The sequence below is a fragment of the Rousettus aegyptiacus genome, unplaced genomic scaffold (genome assembly GCF_014176215.1).
Source record: "Rousettus aegyptiacus isolate mRouAeg1 unplaced genomic scaffold, mRouAeg1.p scaffold_m13_p_2, whole genome shotgun sequence".
NCBI classification, from domain to species: Eukaryota; Metazoa; Chordata; class Mammalia; order Chiroptera; family Pteropodidae; genus Rousettus; species Rousettus aegyptiacus.
This window is the reverse complement of record NW_023416295.1, coordinates 93,215,781-93,237,855: the sequence shown is the minus strand read 5'-3', so window position 1 is coordinate 93,237,855 and position 22,075 is coordinate 93,215,781. Positions and strand designations below refer to the sequence as shown.

Here is a 22,075-nt window from a genome sequence, read left to right as displayed (position 1 = left end):
CGGCTCCCGGGGCCTCTCGGGAGTTGTAGTCTCTTGTGCGTGTCCCGTTGCTCGTCAGCGTGCCGGGCGGGGCATTGAGGAGGCCCAAGTTCTTGCAGCTTCGTAGACAGACCTGGGGTCGACAGCCTGATGTGCACTGTTGACACGGCCAATGTACCTGCTCACTTCCTGGGTCGGAGGTTTAAGACTCAGTTTTTGATGACTTTCGGCGAGGAAACTTATGTGGAGGGAACTAAATCTTGATTGCGAGGAAAAGGTGGGAGAAGGTTTCTTTTTGGTGGTCACCCGCCCCCACCCCCATCACTGAATGTTTGTGTTTTTTTTTCAGTAAATATTCACTATAGTCCTCCTTCCTGCTAGGCTCTGTACTAATGCCTGGGGAAACTATATATATAAGACATCCCCCAAAACTCACTCTTCGTAGGGTGGTTGAGACAGGACTTCTGAAAGAGAATTGGATAACTAAGCAAAGACTTACTGAGCACAGCTGTGTGTTCCCACCATTTGAAATGTGCGGGATGCCGGGATGAACCATCTTAAAGGGTAGCAACTCAGAGGTCCTCGGCTTTGAAGGCCAAGATAATTTTTTAAAGCTTTACTCTCTTAGCAACTTTCAAATAAATAATATTATTATTAACTTTAGTTGCCATACTGTACTTTACATCCACAGGACTTATTTATTTATAACGAAGTTTCTACGTTTTGACCCCCTTCATCCATTTCACCCACCCCTCGACCCCTGCCTCTGGCAACCACCAATTTGATCTCTTGTTCTTTATGTTTAGGGGGGCTTTGTTTGTTTGTTTTAGATTCCACATATAAGGGAATGCATACCGTATTTGTCTTTGTCTTATTTCACTGAATATAATGCCCTCAGGGGCCATTCATGTTATCACAAATGCCAAGACTTCATTCTTTTTTATTGCTGAATAATATATTATATATGTGTACATGGGATATATATATTCCATTTTTTTAATTCATTTGTGGATTGGCACTTAAATTGTTTCCACATCTTGACTATCGTAAATAGTACTGCAATTAACAAGGGCATCCAGGTATCTTTTCGAGTTAGCATTTTTTGTCTTTTTCAGATAAATACCCAGAAGTGGTATTGTTAGATCACATGGTAATTCTATTTTTAATTTTTTGAAGAACCTCTATATTGTTGTCCATAGCGGCTGCACCAATTTCTGTCCCCACCAACAGTACACAAGGCTTCCTTTTTTTTCACATCCTCACCAACATTTGTTATCTCTTGTCTTTTTGATACCAGCCTTCTAACAGGTAAGAGGTGGCCTTTTGTGGTTTTAATTTGCATTTCCCTGGTGATTAGTGATGTTGAGCACAACAGATGTACCTTTTGGCCATCTGTATGCCTTTAGAAAAATATCTGTTCAGATCCTCTGCCCATTTTTTAATCAGATTGTTTTTTTGTTGTTGTTCTTGAGTTATATGAATTTGATATATTTTTTTGATATTAACCATTATAAGATAGATATATGATTTGCAAATATTTTCTCGCATTCAGTAGGTTCCCTTTTTATTTGGTTAATCATTTTCTTTGCTGTGCAAAAGCTTTTTAGTTTGATACAGACCCACTTATTTTTGCTTTTGTTGCCTTTGGTTTTAGTGTCAAATCCAAAAAATCATCACCAAGACCAATGTCAAGGAGCTTATCACCTATGTTTTCTTCCAGTTTTATGATTTCAGGTCTTACATTCAAGTCTTTAATCCATTTCAAGTTAATTTTTGTGTGTGGTATGAGGTAGTGGTCCAGTTTCATCTTTTACATGTAGCTGTCCAGTTTTCTTAGTGCCATTCATTGTAGAGACTGTTTTTCCCATTGTAAATTCTGTCTCCTTTGTCATAGATTAATTGACTGTATATGTGAGGGTTTATTTCTGGGGTCTCCATTCGGTTCCATTATCTATGTGTCTGTTTTTATGCCAATACCATACTGTTTTGATTGCTATAGCTTTGCAATATAGTTTTAAATCAGGGAGCATGATGATGCCTCTGGCTTCGTTCTTTCTCAAGATTACTTTAGCTATTTGGGTCTTTTGTTCTTTTATACAAATTTAAGGATTGTTTGTTGTATTTCTGTGAAAAATGCCATTGAAATTTTGATAGGGATTGCATTGACTCTGTATATTTCTTCGAAATTAGAATTTAACAATATTAATTCTAATCCATGAGCACGTAATGCCTTTGCATTTATTTGTGCATTCTTCAGTTTCTTTCATCAATGTTATACAGTTTCAATGTGCAGATATTTTATCTACTTGGTTAAATTTATTCCTAGGTATTTTTTTATTTTATTTTTTAAATTTTAATTAGTTTCAAGTATACAGTACATTGGTTAGACATCTATGTAGTTAGTAAAATGATCCCCCCAATTGCTCCCTCCCTACCGTGATCCTCTCCATGTAGCCAACGTATTAATGCTAACTGCATTCCCTATGCCCTGCTCCCCATCCCTGTGACCATCCATTAGCTACTAATTTGTACTTCTTTAACTCTTCAACCCATTCTGCCAGCCCCCCAAACCCTCTTCCTTTCTGTCTGTCACCAAATTGTCCACTATATTTGTGAGTCTGTTTTTGATTAGTTTGTTCTATTTATTCCTTAAATTCCGCGTGTAAGTGAAATCATATAGTGTTTATCTTTCTCTGTCTGATTTAAATACTTCCTAGGTCCATCAAAGCAATATCTTTTTCTCTCCCCTTCCTTTTCCTATGTAGGGGTCTTGTTTTCTTATTCTTTCAGCCACTTCTATCTTTTGGTTGGAGCACTTAATTCTTTTGCATTTAAAGTACTTATTGATAGAAATGTAGTTGTTACCATTCCTTATTCCTGTTTTTGATACATGTTTTTTCTTCTTAAAGAAGCCCCTCCAACATTTACTGGAATACTGGCTTAGTAGTGATAAATTCCTTTAGCTTATTTTTGTCTGAGAAGCTCTTTATCTGTTCTTCAACTCTAAATGATATCTTTGCTGGATAAATTATTCTTGGTTGTATATCCTGGGTCTTCATCCTGTTAAAATATTTTTTACCAAGCCTTTCTGTCCTGCATAGTTGTTTTTAAGAAATCAGCTGCCAGTTATATGGGTGTTCACTTATATAGTAATTTTTTCTTTTTCTCTTGCTGCTTTTAATGTTCTTTCTTTATATTTTACCATTGGCGTTTTAATTATGATGTGTCTTGGTGTGGGCCTCTTTGGATCCCTGATTTTTGGAATTCTCTGAGCTTCCTGGGGTTTTATGTCCACTTCCTTCACCAGGTTAGGGAAGTTTTTCATCATTATTTCTTCAAACAGCTGTTCAACATCTTGTTTTTCTTCTGTTACGCCAATCAGATGAATATTTGGAGCCTTAATAGTGTCCCATATTCTCAAATTATTTTTATAGTCTTGGCATCTTTTTTCTTGCCATTCTGGTTAAGTGTCCTGATTGGCTTTCCTGTCCTCTAGATAGGGCATTTGATCCTCTTCTTTATTCACTTTGTTTATTCCTTTGTTGATTCCATGTAATATACTTCTCATCTCAGATAATGTGTTCTCCATTTAAGACTGGTTCCCTTTTATAATTTCCATTTCCATTTTTATCTCTTTGTTGGAGTTCTCTACACTTCCCAAAAGTTCACTGAGCATCTTTATAACCAGTGTTTTGAACTCTGCATCTGTTAGATTGCTTGACTCCACAATATCTGGATCTCTGTTCTGTTCTCTCATATGGTTTCTGCTTTTTTGTCTTCTCATTTTGACTGCCTTTCCATGTCTGTTTCTATGTACTAAGCAAAGCTTCTAAGTCTCCTGGTCTTTTTAGTGTGGATTTATGAAGTAGGTGTCCAGTGGCACAGTCCTGAGAGGGGTTCAGATGCAGGCCAAATTTAACCCAAGCCTCTGCCCCTCCAGAGCCACCTGTTAAGATTCAGTAGGCAATCCACAGATGCTGTGCTCATAGTTGCCTCAAAAGGCCACACCAAAAACCGAGGCCAGCTGCGTCCACCAGTGTGCATCTCAGCAAGGATCACCTGACTCACTGAGGATACACCTGGATGTGGCTTGGGTGGGACCCAAGTTGGGGTAGGCAGGGCTTCAGGGAATCCTCTGTTATCCAGTTTGGTGACATCACAGCTATGGCGGTGCTGTGTCCAGTGTACTGGTAGAGGGGAGGACTCAACAGGGAACAATGGATACCTCCGGCACTTCTATACCAAGCATACCCAATGAGTCTCACTCCGACAGTGTCTACCTGTAAGTCCCTGGTGCCCCCTGCATGCAGCCTAATCGGCACTGGTGTTCAGAGCGAGCAGGTCTGTCACCACGAAAATCCTCTCGCAGACACGGCCCCTGTAAGAGGCTTCTGCCGCTGCTGCAGCCTCCAACTCAGCCGCTGGAGATTGGGCAGCCCCGTGTCCTCACCCCTTCCTGCCTTCTGCTATTGCAGGGTGCTTTCTTGTATTTCTCCCTAGTTGTATGACTTGTTCATCTAGATCCCAGTTGATTTTTCCTTGCTGCTGCTCCTTGTTTCCATCACAACTTTGATTTGGTCACCAGAGGGATGAACAGAGCCTCTATTATCTATGCCATCTTTTTTCTCTTGGTATTTTATTCTTTTTGATGCAATTTTAAGTGGAATTGTTTTCATAATTTCTCTTTCTGATAATTCGTTATTAATGTATAGAAATGAAACAGATTTCTGTATATTAATTCAGTATTCTGAAACGTTCCTGAATTTATTTATTAGTTTTTGGTGGAGTCTTTAGGGTTTTCTATGGTTAGTATGTCATCTGCAAATAATGAGAGTTTGAATTCTTCCTTTCCAATTTAGATGGCTTGTATTTCTTTTCTCGTTTGATTGCTATGGCTAGGACTTCCAATACTATGTTGAATAGAAGTGATGATCATGGGCATCCTTGTCTTGTTTCTAATCTTAGAGGAAAAGCTTTTCGCTTCTCACCGTTAAGAATGGTGTTATCTGTAGACTTATCAAATTGGCCTTTATTATGTTGAAGTATGTTCCCTCTGTGCCTACTTTCTTGAATTTTATCCAGTGCTTTTTCTGCATCTATTTGAAATGACCACATGATTTTTTAAATATATTTCATTTTGTTAATGTGGTGTATCATTGATCTGTTGATATTGAACCATCTTTGTGTCCCTGGAATAAATCCCACTTGATCATGGCATATGATCCTTTTAATATATTGTTGAATTTGGTTTGTTAATATTTTGTTGAGGATTTTTTCATCTATGTTCGTCAGGGATATTGACCTGTAGTTTTCTTTTTTGGTGTGGTGATTTTGTCTGTTTTTAGCATCAGGGTAATGCTAGCCTCATAAAATGAGTTGAAAGTGGTCCTCACTTCTATTTTTTAAAAGAATTTGAGAAGGATTGTTATTAATTCTTTGAATGTTTGGTTGAATTAACCAGTGAAGCCATCTTGTCCTGGACTGCTGTGTTTGGGAGGTTTTTGATTAGTAATTCAATCTCCTTACTGATAAGCAGTCTGCTCAGATGTTCTATTTTGTTATGATTCAATTTTGGAAGGTCATATGTTTCTAGAAATTTATCCATTTCTTCTAGGTTTTCCAATTTGTTGGCATATAATTGTTCATAGCAGTCTCTTGTGATCCTTTGTATTTTGTGGCATCAGTTGTAACATCTCCACTTTCATTTCTGATTTATTTATTTGAGTTCTCTCTCTTTTTGTTTTTGTTAAGTCTAGATAAAAGTTTGTTGACTTTCTTTATCTATTAAAAGAATCAGCTGTTGTTTTCATTTTTCTTTTCTACTATCTTTTTAGTCTTTATTTCATTTACTTCTGCTCTGATCTTTGATATTTCCTTTCATCTGCTAACTATGGACTTCATTTGCTTTCTTTTTCTAGTTCCTTGAGGTGTGAAGTTAGGATGTTTATTTGAGATTTTCCTTTTGTCTTAAGGTGGGTGTTTCTGGAACTGCTTTTGTTTCATCCCATAAGTTTTGGTATGTTCTATTTTCATTTTTATTTGTCTCAAGATGGTTTTGATTTCTCTTTTGATTTCTTTATTGATCCATCAGTTATTCTCTAGCATGCTGTTTAATCTCCACATATTTGTGAATTTTCCTGTTTTCTTCTTGTAATTGATTTCTAGTTCATACCATTGTGGTCTAAAAAGATAGTTGATATGATTTTAATCTTTTAATATATTTAATCTTAAATTTGTTAAGATTTGTTTAAAAATATATATTTTTAAGAAATAGACAGCAATACAATAATAGTAGGGGACTTTAATACCCCACTTACATCAGTGGATAGATCACGAGACAGAAAATCAACAAGGAAACATGACATGTTAGATCCCATGGATCTAAATGACATGTTAGATCCCATGGATCTAACAGAAATATACAGAACATTCTATCTAAAAGTAGCAGCATACACAATTTTCTCAGGGGCACAAGGAACATTCTCTAGGATAAATCATGTTAGGCCACAAACAAGAAGATTTAAGAAGATTCTGATCATACCAAGATCTTAATTATGTCAGTTAACCCACAATTAAGCAGGAAAACTGACACATATTAGGCAAACCTACCAGAGCTCAACACATAAACCCTGCCAGGGAACATAGCTTTCCAGGATTGGGATGTTCTTAATTTCTTCCTGCTATCAAACTACATACAAACTGCTTTAGTAATTAGCGGATTTCTTGGTGTTGTGGTTTTAAAATATGTCCACAATTTATCTGACAATCCTGTTTTCAAAAAGTAGTGTCTAATTCCCCTCCTGTTGAGTGTGGGCTAGACTTAATGACTCATTTTTAATAAATAAATAAATGGGGCAGAAGTGGCGGCATGTGATTTCCAAGTCTAGGTCATAAAAGTTATTTGGCTTCCACGTTGCTCTTGTTTGGATCATTTATTCTAAGGAAGTCAATATCATGTCATAAAGATGCTCTAACAACACTCTAGAGAGGCCCCCAGATGAAGACCTGAAGGCTCCTGCCGACAGCCAAGTGAGAGAACCACGTTGGAGGCAGATCCTTCAGCCCTGGCAGACACCTGGGCCAAAAACTCGTAAATACCCCCAGGATGGAACTACCCAGCTAAGTCCCTCCTGAATTGCTAGCTTTCAGAAACTGAGAGAAAAATCGATGTCTGTTATTTTAAACCATTAAGTTTTGGGTTAATTTGCAGCACAACAATAGATAACTACTATGCGTGGTGATCAAAATTGTATCACAGTCACTGCTATTTCATCTACAGAGGCTCTCGACCTGGGTCAGGTGTATTTTGGGTTTGCCTTGCTTTCCATCTTCCTCAGCTGTGCACTGAGCTGCATAAAACAGCAGCCGTCTCTAGCAGGAATCAGAAATGGGCTGGGGTTTTTTCAGGAAAGATTATAATTAATACTCTGTGTGTGGGTTTAAATATTGATAAAGCTTTCTTAGATTCTCTAGGGGTTCTTAAGCTGGAAGAGATTAAGAACAATTCTCTAACTAAAAAAGTCCTTGAAGGCAGCGTCTCTCTCTGATTCATTTTTGTCTCCCTCGTAGTTTGTATCATGGGAACTTGCACATATGGGTGCTCAGTTAATATTGATAGGCAAATGGATAAATACCCATACTCTATTTTCTTTATAAACTTGCTTTCATGTGTTTGCATCTACACATGTGTGCAGAAGCACCCATGCACATATACTTTGTATCAATTAGAATTAGATTTGGCTGCAAGTAACAGCAACTTCCAAAGATCAGCGGCTTAAATAAACAACAAATTTGTTTCTCTATGTGAACAAAGTTGAGAGAGAGCCATACAGGCCAGGTATTGTGGCTTCACGAAATTATTAAGTACCCAGGCTCTTACTTTGCTCCTTTGCCATCTTCACTGCATAGTTTCCAAGATAACTGCTCAAACTCCAGCCATTATGTTCACATTCCAGCCATCAAAGAAAGAAGAGACAAAAAAGGGTATGTCCTTTCCCTACAGGAACAGTTTCAAGAAGTCTAACACCTCATGGCCAAAACTTAATCACATGGCCACACATGGCAGCAAAGGAAGCTGGAAAATGCAGGCTTATGCCTGGCTGAAAATTAGAGGTTCCTTTTCCACGTAAGAATGGAATAAAGGATATGGGGGGGGCGGTGCGGGGAGAGACTGGTATTTTATGCCTCACACCAGGAGGAGACAGACAAAGAAAATAATTAGAGAGTTCATTGGTTCCCACTAGGGACACAGCAGGGAGTCTGTGGCTAGAAGAGAGCAGAAAATGGGTAACAGACAATAGCCAGGTAAATGGGCCTGGTGGATGGTCAGTAAAGGGACTACGGGAGGGTTTATCACACACACACATGACTTTCCCTGGGCCTCACTCAGTCTTGCTGTGGGAGAATCCTGAGAAGAGGACAGAGTTCATTTGTTGGGGAAGAATACTTATTTCCTTCTCATGTTTCTCTAATAAAGGAACTCCTATTAATAACAGCTTCTCTCCCCACAGGGCAGAAGACATGCGATCTACCTGATGGGTGAGCTTGTGAACTGATTATATGTGGTCAGCCCATCAAGGGTACCCCAATGTCCTAGTGTTTCCCTGTAGTGAGGAAGGCTGGGGTTTCCACCTATGCCGATGATGACTGGATAAATTTAAATCAAGGCTCCAGTGTTAGCAAGCCCATTTTATCTCCCAAATAAGTCATATTCTCCAAAAGTCCTTTAGCAGTAAGGAATCTAACTGTTTTTTGTTTGGGTTTTTTGTTGTTGTTTTGCCAGGCACGGTAGCGTGTACCTGTAGTCCCAGCTACTCGGGAGGCTGAGGCAGGAGGATCGCTTGAGCCCAGGAGTTCTGGGCTGCAGTGTGCTATGCCAATCGGGTGTCCGCACTAAGTTCAGCATTAATATGGTGACCTCCTGGGAGTGGGGGACCACCAGATTGCCTAAGGAGGGGGAATCTAACATTGGAATCTAAAGTTTTCACTTCCATCAATTTTCAACAGAGCTAGATTTAAGCAGGAAAGTGAGTGGTATTGTATGTTAACATACCCTTTAAACCTCAACAGCCTCCTCCCCACTGGCTTCAGACGAGCCACGCCTTCCATGCCTTCCCGTACCCTGCCAGTTCACAGGCTAACTGGCCAGCAGTGCGGTAGTGAGACTCCAGGCCCCAGGCCAGCTCCTGAACCACTCAAGCCCTTCTGAAAGCAAGGAATCACATCCTCTACATCACGATCAGAACTTCGACATAAGAAGGGGAGAAGAGAAACAAAGGAAGTTGAAATGGGTCACTCCATAGTATAAATAACTGACACTCGCTCCTATATCCTGAAAGTAAGTGTTGCAAGTGGGAAGGAGGGAAAGAGCTGGAGATGATAATGACAAAGCAACGGCCCAGAGAGGGGCCTGAGGGCTCTGGACTCCAGTGCTCAACAGAGCTACCTGTACACGTTCTCTCCTTTGTGCTCGCAAGGCCACCTGTCTCTCCTGCTCTGAAGAAGTCAGGCAGGGGATGTGGCTTTGTTAATCCTGGGATAAGGGACTGTGGTTTGATTTCTAAACAGTGTCAAGACCCTTACTCTGGCTGTACTCTGGGTCTGGAAAAGGAGACAGGCAACTCCAAGGACCTGCCTGAGCTTCCCAGTGTGGGTGCTGTACTTGAGGTGGGTGTGGTAGTCCTGGTCAGCAAGCTGGAATGGTAACCCAGTCTCAGATGGATTACGTGACCCTGATTTGTAGCCAGGTAACATTTACAAAATAACTTTAAACCCCCCAGGCTAAAACAGTCATCGGACCACCTCCCGCCTCCAACCTTTGCTCTCCTTACCCCCAGTTGTTGGAGAGGGTGACTTTCTGACATCTTGACCCATCTGTAGGAGAAAAATAAAGAACTGAAGAAGCCGCCTGGTCAACATGACGAGCTCTTCTCTCAGTCTTGTGCTCCTGTTCAGACACTTCCTATCTCCCCAGACCCGCCAAAGTTTTCCTGCCTTTGCCATGTGCTCCTGCCCCTTCCTGTGTCCATGCTCCTCCATTCCTTGCCACCTGCTCTGGGAATTCCAGCCTGAGAGAGGCCATGTGTCCCAGACGTGGGAGGGTTTGGCTGTCCTGAAGCCCGAGCTGGTCATGCTCCAAGTACAGGTGGTGAGGAGGAAGCGCATTGGCAACTGAGGCAATGAGCTGGCAGCTCGGCCTGGCACCGCAGTCTGCTCCCCTCTGCCAGGCCCGCTGCTCCTCATCGTGTCCACGTTAAACACGAGTTGATTTCTAAGTGAAAAGGGACAATGAAAAGGAAAAGAAAAGAAGCCAGAGAGGCAGAGAGGAATGAAAAGACAGATCAAGGAAAATTTAAAAGACACAACAGATAGATGAGTGAAGAAAATGGAACAAGAAAGGAAACAACAGAAGACAGAGAGTTCTTAGCCTTTTGGAAGCAGGTAATGTCCAAGTGAACCCCTGGGCTGACTGTTTAGCCAGGCCAAGGGGTCCACACCTTCCCGCTCAGAGCCTTTCCCCTGATACCCCACTACCTGCCCTCCTGGGCATTTTAAACCACCAGCCCTTCCCAAAGCCAGAGGCCCAGGTGGCACCAAGCTTCCAGGTCAGGGCGATGCCAGCATACCTCAAATACAGCTGAGCCCTAACACCCTCCTGCCTCTGGCCCCCAAGGAGCCTCTGAGCAGTGGGCCCATCTTGGCTGACCAGCACACAGGTGCAGGCCTCAGCTCCTGAAGACCCCAGGCCCTCACACAGAGGAGGAAAGGATGGGGGAGGGGCAGAGAGGAAGCTCCTAGGAAGTCTGACCGCCCTCCAGAGCCCAGTCCCTTCCCATGCCCTGAGGGGTGTGATCTCCATTGCTGCTGCCCCTGCCTCTCCAGTCTTGGGCAGGTCACAGGCCTTAGTGTATTTGCTGGCATGCAAATACCACCACCTTTGAAATAGTCCTGCCAAAAGAATCAAATTAAATCCTATCAGGACTTTAGGTCCAACCACCAAGTCACAGGAAATACAGGGGCCGGGTAGAGGAAGATTAAGGAACACCATGGAAACGCAGTCTGTGAGTTCCAGACTGGGAATGCCCTATGGGATAAACGACCTGGTTTCTTCACCAAATCAATTTTAAGAAACAAAGGAAAAGAAAAAGAACGATGACAGACAGCTCCAGAAGTGTTGCCAAAATGACACTCAGTTATCACCATTAGAAGTCAGAACCATACCTATAGGACTTGGACAACAGTGAGCAGCTCGGGCAAAGACTTCCCAAGTGGAAGGCAGGGGTGGTAGCCCCAGAGGCGTGGGAAGAACAAACCATGTGCACATCTATTCTAGCCCTCCCCAGCCTCAGTCTCTGTTGCTGCTTTGCTCGAGAGCTCTGGAGAGGGTCTGAAGGGCAGAGCCGGGACTCCTCCACCTGGGCACTTTCTGACATTTCGAGCAGGATAAGGCCTTTGTTGTGGGTGGCTTTTCTAAGCATTTCTGGCAGTAGCCGCCCCTCCTGCAAATGGAACAAGCAAAAATGTTTCCACACGTGCCCGGGGGCGGGGAGGGGCACGATCACCTGTGTTGAGATCTGCTGGGTGGGCATTCCACTAACCTCCTGAGTCAGAGAGAGAGAGAAGCACCAGGATGCCAGCTCCTGAATGCCGGGCTCTGCAAACCGAGAGAAGCCCCACGAGTGGGAGCTGAGCTCCTCACACTCCTCTGGTTCCCGCGTCCACTCTCACCCCTCCCCGGCAGTAGAGGCGCTTGTATTCTCTTTCACGTCATATCTGTAGTATCACTCTTGTTTGTCTATGAGGGAAATCTTTTAATTTCCTTATTACCTTCCTGAGTCAAGATTCAGAAGGATTTTTTTTAAAAGGAATTGATGCATCTAATTACCTAACACTAAAAATCTTTGGCATAGCAAACAAAACAAAACAACCTTCACTTCGAAGTCAAAACAACAATGAAAACTGAAAAAAAAATTTGCTTTCTATCACAGCCAAGATGTAATATTCCTAATTTATAATACTCCAGCAAGAAGAAAAAAGACCAAAAACCAAAGCCCACAAAAAAAAAAAAAAAAGAAAGAAAGAAAAGAAATAGGCAAAATATAGACAGGTCACAGAAAAAGAAATAAAAGTAACCTTTAAACATATGAAAAGATGTTCACTTCATTCATAAGAAATGCAACTGTTTCTCAGTTATCGGACTCCCCAAAATCGAGAATTTTGATAATGTACTCTGTTGGCAACACTGGGTGGAAACAGTCATTCTCATACATAGTTGAATTCTAGAGAGGAAACTCCTAGAAAGGGAAATTTGTCAATCCCTTAAAAAAAAAGTGACATATGCATTTACTCCTTGACCCATCCATCTCACTTCTGGCACTCTATCCCAAAAATAAACTGGCAGAAATACAAATTATATTCACAAGTTTATTTATTATGGTATTACTTGTAATCCTTTAAAATTAGAAACAACTTAAATACCCACCATAGGAGATTTGTTGAATAACCCATAGAACATCCCCACAGTGGAGCACTGTGCAGTCAAAACAAGGAATGAGCAAGAACTCTGCAGGTTATGGAATGTATCAATTCTTTAAAATATATAGTACATATTATAAAGTTAAAAAGAAATTCAAGGCGCTATGTAGTGTACATGATATGCTTCCTTTTGTGTAAGAATTGAGGAAAACTATTTTTATAATCTTTCTAGATAAGGTTTATGGTTTCTTTGGAAATATAACTCAAAAAGATAGTAAGCATCTGTCCATTCCATTGAGAATAGCACCATGACAAAAATCACACCTGGTCTTACTTTTTAAACCTTAGGACCAGGTTCTGTGGTCTACAACCAGCCCTCACTGGAAGACACCTTTCCAAGATTACCCCAGGGTTTGATATTTTTTCAAAAAGATGACATCCCTTTCTCCTCTATCCACCGTTCCTATTGCCTTTCCATAACCACGGCTACTCCCTTCAGTGTTATCTTCTTTAAGAGCACAGAAGAACAGAAAGTCAGAGTCGGAAAGCTCCCAAAGAAAACATCTTCCCAGCACCTCCAATGATAACAATGAGGCCTTTGAGCTTAGAGGTCAAGTGAGCTGGTTTGACAAGGGTCAATGTGTGTGTGTGTGTGTGTGTGTGTGTGTGTGTGTGTGTGTGTATATATATGCATTTGGTCAATGCATATATATATATATATATATGCATTTCTGTACACACACCCACACACACATACACACACACGAGAGACAAGAATGGTAGCAACGGTAGCAGCGCTAAAGCCAGAGCTCAGACCTCCCAGGCTAGTACCCTTTCTCTTCCCCACACGGACCTTCCCAAATCCAATCCTACATGACCCCTTACCTCCAGCAGGGTACCCTCAGTCAGCGGGGAGCAGGACAGAGTTCACAGCCCTGCCAGTCCTCTCCTTGGGAACAGGTTTGTTTTACCCTCCATCACTCTAGTCTGTTTTATTGCATTTGGCCTTCTATGAGTTATTCAGGGGTAAAGAAGGACAGAGGTTTTCTAAAAGAAGCCTGGGACCCTAGATGTAGCTCGGAGCTTAGGAGGGGAAGGGGGGTGGGGTTGCAGCAACAGGAAAGAAGAGATCGGAGAAAGGCCATTATCAGAGTTCACAAACTAAGGTATCGACCCCTCCGCCCTCCAACCTGCTTTAGGACAAAGACCTGGTCCAAGCAGGGAGTCCCTTCTCCACTACAGAAAATTATGTCTGATTCCTAATTTTGTCCTTCAAAATGTTAGTCATATATTTTTCCTTCCTTTCTACGTCTAACCTGCCTGGTCCGGGCCTTTGACCTATAAAGACACTGTTTCCCATCAGCTGATGCACAGATGACTACTTAACACCTTCTCTATGCCTCCTTGAAATCCTGGAGGAATGGGGGAGGGAGAGGCACGTCCATAAACCCAGGGAAGTACCCACGGGGCTCTTGTCACCTAGGCTTTATTCACTCATTGACTAAATTAGGCATTTATATTCTGACAATGTTTATAATAACAGCTATTTTCAAAACAATCCAGGCGCCAACCTATAGGGGCCTTGTTAATTAAACTATGATGTGTTCCCACAATATAACGCTATGAGAAAAAAAGTTCTCTCTATGTATCTCAGTGGAAAGATCCCCAGGGCATATTGTTACATAAAAAAAGAGCTGAGTTCAGAACAGTATGGATAATATGCATCTGTTATATCAGAAAACAGAATGTTTATATTTGCATTTGTTTGTTTTGCATCAAGAAACTAATAAACATGGTGGGAAAAAATTAGTGGGGTGGGAAAGAGGATTGGGGGAAGTAGGGACGGGCGTAAGATTTTCCAATGTATCCCTATTCATAATTTTTGATTTTCAAAATGTGATTGCATATCTATTCAAACTTTTTATTTTAAATGTAATAAAAATTTAAAATTGTGATGGCACTATTCTCCCACCCTGTACCATCTACTCTAAATTTGTGCAGCATACAGGATGTTCTAATGTCAAGAGTAGGCCTTTTTACCCTGGAGGGACGATGTGGCAGCAGAAGCATGTAAGGGAGGTAGTGGCAAGTGACAAAGCAGAGAAGTGGGAAGCCAGAATGAGACAAACCTAAGAACTATTCCCCGTGGGAAGGAAATGGACCAAAATATCAAAAGCAGTGGAATTATGGGTGACTTCTGTGTTAGCCTACACTTCTTGAGTTTTACAAATCTGCTACCACGCCATGTTTTACAGTCAGAAAGCATTGTTATTAAGTGTAATTCCCAGGAGTGACAGAAGGCTTCGGCAGAGAACGCGGAAAGCAAACTGAGCGCGGGAGAGACTGGAGGCATTCCTGTGCTACCAAAAGTAGCCAGTAGGGGTCAACAGCACCCCGCAGTCTGCCAGCCACCAGCCACAGGTGACCGACTAGGCGAGGCTCCCTCTGAGGAAGAGCCTTCCTGCCATCCTCATTCTCGCATTAATCGCCATTTGCTCTCCACATGCTTCTGTCTCGGGCCATTTCCCACTAAATGGCAGTCACTGGGGTCTCGGAGGGCCACGGCTGTCTGCAGGCTTGGGGGGAGGGAAACTGGCGGAGGTTCTCGGGACCAGCGCTCCGCCCAGGGACCCTGGACAAAAGGAAGGCTCTTGGGCTGAGGCCCTGGTTTCCAAGAATCCATTCCTCCTGGCAGCAGGGTGGGGAGCCAGGGAGTGGGAGACAGGAAACTGAGGCCATTTCCGGGACTGGGAGGCCGACAAAGGAGAGTCAGAGGTCACAGGAGGGGTCAGTCTGTCCCTGGAGGGAAATTGTTGCTCCCAGTAGGGTTGATGCATTCTGCTCTCTAGAAGCAAGGAGGGGGTGAAGGGGATTCTCTAAGCGTAGGGTAAGGGCTGAGGCTGCTCAGACTCCTCCCTCTGAGCCAGAGAACTGACCTGGGCCCACCAGGAGTTTATGGGAACCCATTTCCAAGTAAGTCCACTGAGAGGCCCTGCAGACAAGGAGAGAATCAGCCTTGTGTTGTAGGATGAGCACTGAGCTATGTGCAGGAAACCAGCTGTCACCTACTGTGTGACCTTGGGAAAGTTATTTACGCCCTCTGGGCCTTAACACCAAGAGGTTAGATAAGATGATCTTTAGGCCTCTCTCAACTCTGATCTCCCATGAATCTAAAAATTCCCCATCCTCTCATCCTTCCCCACTCCAGACGGTTTAGTCAGCCCTAGAGAGGTCTGGCTGGATGGAAAGAGACCTCATCTCCCTAACATTTGGTCTCTGGACACTCCCCAGGCAAAGGCCCTTTGGAAGGTTGTATCCAGGTCACCCTGAAGGTGGAGGAGGAAGAGGGTATTGGTTAAAAAGTCTGGACACAATAAAACTCAGCAGCTCTGCCCTGGCAGCACATTACAGGTGAACACTGAGGCATGTGGCTCAGGGCTAAGCCAATCCAAAAGTGCTCCTGGCCCCCACCATGCTCCCAGACACCTCAGCAGCTCTTCCAACCCCACAGGTTTTATTTACAGCCTTCCCTGACAGAGAAGAAAGGACAAAGAAGGTTATGTTATTTTTAGGATGACTGCAATTTAAAGGAATATATATTATGTATGTGAAAAGAATATTTTTATAATCTAGCATGTTAACTTAATGTTGGCCTACAGATATATTTTTATATATATATCCAATCCTCAAGTGATCAATTCTTGTTGTGAGCCCATGACTACATTGGCCATTCAAACTCCCAGCTTTGGGAAAGAGGACATTTTGGGATTCTGTACTAGGTGGCATAGGCAATTTCCAGAATCCTATTCCGATGAGCTTTAAAAATTAAACAGGCACATCTTCCTAAGGAAGTTTCAGACAGCATTTCTAGAAGGTGAGAGATGGTTTAGATAGACGTTATGGGTGCCTTCCAGGCTAAGGACCCTACGATGTTTATCTCATTTTAGCTAGTCTTCTCAACCTCACTTGTTTTCCTCATTCCAAATGAAGACCTGACCTAGTGCAGGCCTAGATCCAGATTTTGCGGGACCCTGAGGCTTACACGTATTTAAAGGGCCCTCTTAAAGAGGAAGAGTTTAAAAATCAGTAATACACCATTTCTCTTAGAAGAGGTCCATGCATGTGCAAGCCCCTGAAACAGAAGATTCAATAAACCAGTAATCTGTTGTTCCCATTCCAGGAAGGTCACTTCGAGCTCTAGAAAGTCTGTAGGTTTCTCTTCTTCCAAATATTTTCCTTTTCTTTTCCTTTTCGTTTTCTTTGTTGGTTCCCCTATCTTCTTTTGAGGCATCTGGGACCAGTGGGACCTGTGGGGGAAGCTACAGAGGTGGCAGTACGGACTACATACAATGGAAATCAGCAATGATGAGGACACGTTGAGGACAGTGGGAGCCAGGTTTCTCACTGTTAGGGAACAGAATTACAGGTATGGGAAGGGCGGAAGCTAGAATAAATCCTATAGTATTGACTGGAATTGGAGGTATGGGTACAAACTCAAGTTTTTTCAATATGGATAGATAAATTTGGAAATAGATATAAATGTGTTTAAATACATATATTTGTATTCAATATCTATAAATTATATTAGTATATATACATATAAAAATTACATTTATTTGTGTGTATACACACATATACCAGTAGCAATGGGCACATCTGAGGCCCAGATCGAGGCTTCTAAATATTATTCCCTACTAAAAGGAACCAGAGGTTTTTGGAGAAATGATTGCTCTCTGGCATGAGACAGGAAAAGTACAAAATTAATGTAAGACTTTTTATTGTGTCAGGAAGTAAGGAAGTATTGAAAATATAAGAATTTATCACAGTCACAGGAGCCAGTATAACAGATTCCCATGGCCAAAGCTGGAACAGTGAGTATCTAAATAAATAATGATAGTAATAGATTATAGTCCATTGACTAGAATCAGAATTCATGAGCCATACTGATAAATAAAAAAAGAGAAAGTTCTTCCTTACAATAGAATGGCAACTAATAAATATGACAGAAAGATATGGAAACAACCTAAGTGTCCATGGGCAGATGAATAAAAAAGATATGGTACATATATACAATAGAATACTACTCAGCTATTAAAAAGAAATATTGTCATTTGTGACAACATGGGTGGATATTGAGGTAATATGCTAAGTAAAATAAGTCAGATGGAAAAGGAGAAAAAACATATGATATCACTTATATGTAGAGTATAAAACAAAAAAGTAACAAACTAATAAAACATACTCATAGATACAGATCACAAAATGGTGGTTACCGGTGGAGGGGGGGGGTGCGTGGAGGGTGAATTGGGTAAAGAGGGTCAAATATATGGTGACAGAGGAAACTAGACTTTGGGTGGGGAGCACACGATAGAGTACACAGATGTCAAATATAATGTCGTACACCTGAAATTTATATGTTAGCCAATAAAAAGTAAAGATGAAGTTTAAATATTTGGTTGCAAGTTTCATCTCTTAAGAGATGCATTTGCACCTCTATTTTCCCCAGAGTTTTTCCCAATATATATACATGTTTTTAAATAAATAAAAGTATTATCTTATACAAACAGTTTTTGAAATGTAGCTATTTCACCTAATAATGTAAAAATATAGTGTTATTATTTAAAAATTAAAATTAAAAACTATGGCAGAAATAGTAAAACTAGAAAATCATCATTTGGTGATTGCATTTTCCAAAATGTTTTCTAACAATATCTCTAATCCTACATGTCCTTCTTACAATGTAACTGACAGTCTTCCATCAAAAGATGGGGTCTCTGTCACCTCCTTTTGAAACTAGGAGGGTTTAGACTAGAGAGATATGACAGAAGTGACGTGACTTCCAAGTTTAAATCAGAGAAGCCAATAGAGCTTCTGCTGTGTTCCCTGAACACTTACTCTTGACGACTTCGGCCACCATACTGTGAGGAAGCCCACACTAGCTCACGTGGAAACTACATGGCCGAGTCCCAAGACTGTGCAGAGACTGGCCAACCCTGGCTGCTTCCAGTACCATTTTAACCGCAAACTCATGAGAGACCCCAAATCGAACTGCTCAGGTGAGCCCTTGCCAAATCCCCGAACCAAAGAAACTGTGAGAAATAATACCTTTTTACTATTGTTTTAAGCCACTATATTTTGGGATAATTTGTTACACATGATAGATAACTGGGAGAGCAACCATCTTTGTACTGGTAGATTCAGACAATAGTCCTCAATGGATGAACCAATGGGTAAGGTTTGATGAGGAATAAGATGTTTACAAAGAATTAAAGTGTTTTCCCACTAAATATAGCTATTTATCACAAAGCGAAAAACCTCACAGTGCAAATCCTGGCAGACATGACCTTAACAAAGTGATCAAAGTTAACATCATTGTAATGGGCCGAATTGACATCATAGGCTGGTCGATGCTCAACAGCTGGCTCAGGGGGCACATGCACTGAGCGCTGATCCATAACATTTGCTGATTCTTGTGGTGTAACAAAATCCCACAATTACCAATTTCAGACCACCACTGGTTTGTTCCAGACTGAAAGAGACGATAAGAGAGAGATGATAACTAAATGTAACATGTGATCCTGGATTGGGTCCTGGACCAGAAAAGAAAAAGCTTCGAATCATGCTAAGTGAAATAATAAGTCAGACAGAAAAACTTGAATACTACGTAATATCACCTATATGTGGGATATAAATCTAAAAGCGACAAACACAACAAACAGATAATGGACATGGACGATGCATTAGTGATTACCAGAGGGAAAGCAGGAGCGGGGAGGTAGACAGGGGTTAAAATGCTTGATGACAGAAGGAAATCTAACTACGGGCGGTGAAACAATGCAATACGTGCGACATACCGTTAAGTGTACACTTGAAACTTTCGGATTTTGTTGATCCACGTCACTCCAATACTTTTTCATTAAAAAATAAATAAAAGCTTTGAAAGGTCAAGGCCACATGGTAGTATCTTATCAATGCTAATTTTCTGATTTTGAAATGTAGCTATTTCACCTAATAGTTGTACTATAGTTAAACAGGAAAATGGCGCTGTCTTTAGGACATGCACACTGGAGTGTTTAGAGGTAATAGGGCATAATGTCTGAATCTTAAGTCTCACTAGTTAGAAACAATGAGATCTATAGATACAGAAAAAGAGAGAGAGAATAATACAGCAAACATAAAATGTTGACAGTTCGGAAACCTGGGCAAAGAGTGTATTGGAGTTCTTTGTGCTATTCTTGCAACTTCTCTGATGGTTTCACATTATTTTAAGATAATAAGACAAATGTTCCATGGTTTTTCCCGAAGTTGGATCCCAACTTCTAATCCGGGAAAGAGGATGATTCGCCTCTGCAACAACAATCCCCTAGTCTGAATTTCCCAAAGGCCCCACCTTCCCCCAGAAGCTGTACTGACTGAAGCAAAAGCTCCAGGACCCAGGAGGAAGAGGCCCAACCAGAATCCGTCATGGGCCAGGTTATGGGGACTTGCGGTGCAACAAGACTTACAAGTCAGAAATTCTCCGTGTCTTTGGCCTTTAGATTTTTTCCAGCTCAGACAATTTATCTGACAAGGAATAAAAAAGATTTAACCTAATTCTAATAAATAAATAATAAGAAGTACATGAATTCAAATTTCAAAATGATGTTTTAACAGAAGGCTCTGCTGCAGATGCCCCAAGTGTATCACGATTTCATTTACAAAAATTCAATCAATGCGCACATTTTTCCAAAAGGCGTAAATGGCAGAGTACCCTCTGGAAAGTCCGACAGGAAGAATGAGTGAAATCAGCTTTGTCTTGTCCACCCCCTAGCAAAATCGTTACTCAGGTCTGAGGACGCTGCAGACTGTTTCCCAGATCTTCATACGTAACTCAGAGATTGGTTCTGTTGGTGTTTCTAGTTCTCTGTCAGGACTCAGCCTTTGAGCCAGGCATGAAGGCAAGACTGTAGTCAGTTTATTTTGCCAAAACAGATCACATCGAGTCCAGACCAGAGAAATACACTCCTGGGAGACCCTTTAGCTATGGCAACTTGCTACAGAAGCCCACTATGCTAAGTTCCATTTTCACTATTTATTAAATGTAAGTCAGCTGAGTTGGGATCTATGCACCATCTACTAAGACTGGTGAGGGCAATAAATCAAAGACTCTCAGATTTAGACAGGATCTTAGCAGTCATCTTGTTCCATCTAGGTACCAGCCTGTGGTTGAGGACCCCTAGTCAGCAAGGCTTTTCCCAGTGTCACAAACTAACAGTGATAAACTACAAATGGAGAGAGGGTTGGCTGCTGCCTGAGAGCTCTGATCAGGTGATGGATAACAGATGAGAAGACATTTACTTGGGACTTTTAATGAATTCTCTGATTCTCCTTCACATCTTTAGACAAGTGAGGATGGGGATGGCCTCTTTCCTTCCTTCTCCCAAAGACCAGGCTAGGAACCCGAATCTGATCACATGAGGTCTTCTGTTTGGGGAGACTCTGCCCTGCTCCTTCCTATCTCAGCAACCAGCTCGGTACATACAGGTTATGTCCATTCATTCGACACATCTTTCACTGAGTACTGACTAGGTTTGGGGCATGGAGCTGGGCTCTGTGTTTATAGTGTATATGAAATAATCATTAGTGCCTGCCCACATGGAGCTTACAGTCTGGCGGGAAGGAGACTATGAACACAGAAATAAACATAAAATTACAAACCGTAGTACGAGTCATGAAGGAAACAAGCAAGGTTTCATTGCTCTGTGAAAAATGAATTGGAAAAGGCAAAAAGAAGAAAGGGGCAATCGATCAGAAGGCTATTGTAAATCAGGCAAGCGGTGGCAGGTGGGAGGCATGGATGATTCAAGATACATTTTGTGCAGGGAGCAGAGGAGAGAGCAGTATTGAGAACTTCACTGGAAATTTCTGCTTTGAGCAGCTGGGTGCAATGGATGGAGGTGTCATTTACCAGGATGGGGAAGACCAGGAAAAGGGTGAAAAGGAAGAGACTGAGAGTTCAAAATTGCACATAGTAGGATTCTGAGATTTCCATGAGCCATCCAAATGAATAAATAGATTTAGGAATCGTCAGCAAATAAGTGGTATTTAAAAGCAAAAGAATGCAAGGGACTACCTAGTAAAAGATTATTAAGTGAGAAGAGAAAAGAAGAGAAGGGAAGCAAAGAGACAAGAACGGAATAGAAGAAGGAGTAAGTCCTGAGAAAATCCAACAGAGAGATCAGACAGAGCAGGAGCATCTGGAAAAGGGACACGGATGCGATGGCCAGAGAAAAAGGAGAAAACCAAGAAAGCCGATGTCCCTAACGTTGAGAGCAAGGTATTTCAAACGTATTTTCAGTCAACTGATCAAGTATTTCTGAGACATTAAACAATATAGAAGCCATTGATACTTTCACAAGATTGGTTTTTGTAAATAAATGGAGGTAGAGAATATACTGGAGCGGATTTGAGAATAATTGAGAGAAAGTGGAGACAGCCTGCAGAAGGAAGCCGAGGAACGGAGTAATAAACGGCTGTCTTCTCACTCTGGCCTCCTGGCCAGATCAGCTACAAAGTTATTCCATCTCTCCTCCCAGGTTTTCATGGCAGCCTTTTTCTCAGTGTCCAACAGGGTACTGTACCT

The 22,075-nt window shown here is 41.6% G+C and overlaps 1 protein-coding gene and 1 long non-coding RNA gene across 2 annotated transcripts in view; one reads left to right on the top strand and one right to left on the bottom strand.

The window, feature by feature from the left end:
* Nucleotides 1–121: 121 nt before the first annotated feature.
* Nucleotides 122–9,899, top strand: LOC118613702. Its single transcript, XR_004955721.1, has 4 exons — nucleotides 122–256; nucleotides 7,982–8,104; nucleotides 8,490–8,517; nucleotides 9,049–9,899. It is a non-coding gene; the product is annotated as an uncharacterized LOC118613702 (long non-coding RNA).
* Nucleotides 9,900–17,682: 7,783 nt separating this feature from the next.
* Nucleotides 17,683–22,075, bottom strand: part of ADA2 (adenosine deaminase 2) — a 28,931-nt gene continuing 24,538 nt past the window's right edge. The window contains 1 exon segment of the mRNA XM_036237011.1: nucleotides 17,683–22,073. Coding sequence (XP_036092904.1) covers nucleotides 21,974–22,073 — 100 coding nt within the window. The 3' untranslated portion in view covers nucleotides 17,683–21,973.